Source organism: Prosopis cineraria, unplaced genomic scaffold (genome assembly GCF_029017545.1).
Source record: "Prosopis cineraria cultivar Desert tree isolate PC_DT_omini unplaced genomic scaffold, ASM2901754v1 PC2028, whole genome shotgun sequence".
In the NCBI taxonomy this organism is placed as follows: Eukaryota; Viridiplantae; Streptophyta; class Magnoliopsida; order Fabales; family Fabaceae; genus Prosopis; species Prosopis cineraria.
The window spans coordinates 21,539-24,147 of NW_026557353.1; the positions used below are offsets into that span (position 1 = coordinate 21,539).

At 34.0% G+C, this 2,609-nt stretch overlaps 1 protein-coding gene across 1 annotated transcript; it reads left to right on the forward strand.

Moving 5' to 3' along the window:
- Window positions 1-516: 516 nt before the first annotated feature.
- LOC129301298 (cysteine-rich receptor-like protein kinase 43) lies at window positions 517-2,375 on the forward strand (the record flags this gene model as incomplete). The annotated part of the gene is made up of 3 exons (XM_054939867.1): window positions 517-654; window positions 1,748-1,890; window positions 2,166-2,375. Coding segments are annotated over exons 1-3 (417 nt in total), but the record flags the coding sequence as incomplete, so codon positions are not given.
- Window positions 2,376-2,609: the final 234 nt, after the last annotated feature.

The window sequence follows — 2,609 nt, forward strand, 5'->3', positions numbered from 1 at the left end:
TTACACATATTTTGCTCAGTAATCTTTGGTCTTCTTTGTAAGAAAATCAAGAATTGACCGCTTATTGAGGGTTTCAACTTTTAAGATGAGCAAGGTTATGGAAGACTCGAGAGCGTGATTTAATTTGTTCTAGCTATTTGGGCAAATGGGCTTATAAATCCGTGATCATGCAATTATATAACTTTATAGCTTCAAAATATCTATTTTTCATCAATAAAATTGAATTCAAGAAATCCAATCAATGTATTTAATTGACGTAATTGCATGAAATACATAGAAGTGATTATGTCACTGCAATTAAACTTTGATCGGTAAGGACATTGCAGAGAGCTTTCGACCCAATTTAAATTGCAAGTTGGATCAGTTGTCAAAGTTGACTTTTGAAAAAAAAACAAAAGAAAAAACAGCTGAAAAGTTGACTTGACCATGCTATTTTTACCAAGTCAACCTAACAAGCCCATCGTCATTATAATTGAACACGGCTTTCCTCTCAGTTCTTACACCAAAAGAAAAAAAGAGTTCTTCCAGTTTCGGAAGACCAAGGGAATCTGATCTGAAGACTGAAGCTGCTAAACCTCCTCTTCTTCTCCATGTGCAATGACGATGGACCTTGTCGAGACTGTTCACCGAAGCAGTTGCGGATGATCTTCTTACGTGTGTCCTTTCACTCCTTCCTTTGTCCCAATACTTCCTTCGGTTCTTATTATAAGACACTATTTTTGAAAGAACTTTTTGTCCTTACTATAAACCACTTGATATGTATTTCTTTGTGGATCATTGTAGATATGGGTTTATATTTGGATGATGTTTAAACTTTTTAACAGTTTGTTATCGGTATTTGTTATTGGTATTGTGTATGACTTATATTGAAATAGAAGCTGTGAAAGTGCAATGTTTGTTTATTATTGATTTTCTACTCCACTATAAAAATGGATTAGCTAGCCCATCCCATTTTCCAGCCGGTGTCCGAGACGGGATATGCTGTGAGGAACCCTTTTGGTTGAGTGAAATTTTTAAAATGATTTTTTCTATATATTTCATATTTAGTGACTGGTGTTTTTCTGGGAAGCTTTTCATAAAAAATGGTTGTTGCTACCTTTGTTTGCAACGGCCCCCGAGAATCTAGAGAATTTTTTTAATGTCTTTATTGATTATTTTTCTTTTTTGTGTTCTTCATTAAATATAATATCTGATTATTAAAATATCTAGATTGAGATCTCTAATTCTTTCAAGAGTATTTGAACTACTTAGTTGAGAATTATGTATCTCTTGGCGTGGTTTTAATATTTGCATTATGATAAGTTATTCTTTGAATATTGTTGGACTACTCATGCTAAAATTAATGGTTTGTTATTTACATATTATATTTTTCATGGAAAAATGATTATTTTCTATTTTAATTAATTTAAGTTATTTTAATCATGACTGGTGGCTCCAGGTTGACCCGGTTGGGCCAATGACCCTTGAATGCTTTGACTAGTTTAATGACCAGTCTTGGTCCTGTTTTTTGCACCTTATGTAGCACATAGTTCTTTAAATTCAATTAGATAATTGAAGAAGACTATCTTCCACAGTAATACAATTAGTGTTCCTGCCCACGATGGGCATGGCAAGCCTAAATTTCTGTTCTCCTTCCTCAAGATAACAGTTCCTTCTTTTTATAAATTTATTTCCAATTTTGAGTTAGTGTGACTCTAATGAATTCTTTGTCTTCTACCCTGTCCTTGAGTTTTTTTTTTTTTTTTAGAGGGACCAACAGATGAAGCTCTAAAGAAAAAAATAGATGCCCAGAATTGTCAGAGGTTTTCCTATAAAACCTTATGTCAAGCTACCAATAGATTTGCCTCTCGAAATAAGCTCGGTCAAGGAGGCTATGGACTTGTGTACAAGGTAAGATCCTTAAGCAATTTTCTAATTTTATAGGAATTTCAATTTTTCAACTCAACTTAAAAGGTAATTAAGGCACACGTAGTTGATTTTAAAATGTCAATGAAGAAAGACAAAAGATAGCGGAAACATCACACAACAGTGGAAATTAATTTCCAAAATTATTGTATTTTGTTGTGATGCCAAACTTCTCCCTTTTTTTTTATTTTTAAAAACATTTTACAAATGTTGATTTTAAAGAGATTTAAATTAAACCTTTGATTTTTATGCTATAACAGGGGGAGTTGGATGATGGGAAAGAGATTGCAGTGAAGATGCCATTAAATGTGTCAACACAGCATGAGGAACAATTGATAAAGGAGAGAGAGTTGCTGAGTAGCGTGAAACACCCTAATGTGGTGAAATTGTTTGGTTATTGCACTAATAAGAAAAAAATCTTACTTGTTTACGAGTACATTCCCAACAAGAGTCTCAACGTGCTTTTATTGGTAAGTGCCTACCTGCCTCAACCTCACCTTGTAACCAATCTCATGTCATTTTTTTAACTAGGAGTAATGCACTCTGCAGGTCCCAATAGGAGAGACCAGGAGCTTGATTGGAGTCGGACCTACAACATAATCGTAGGCATCGCAAGGGGTTTGAGCTATCTTCACATTAACCCCCAAAATTGCATCATCCATCGTGACATAAAGCCTGAAAATATCTTGCTTGATCATAAATGG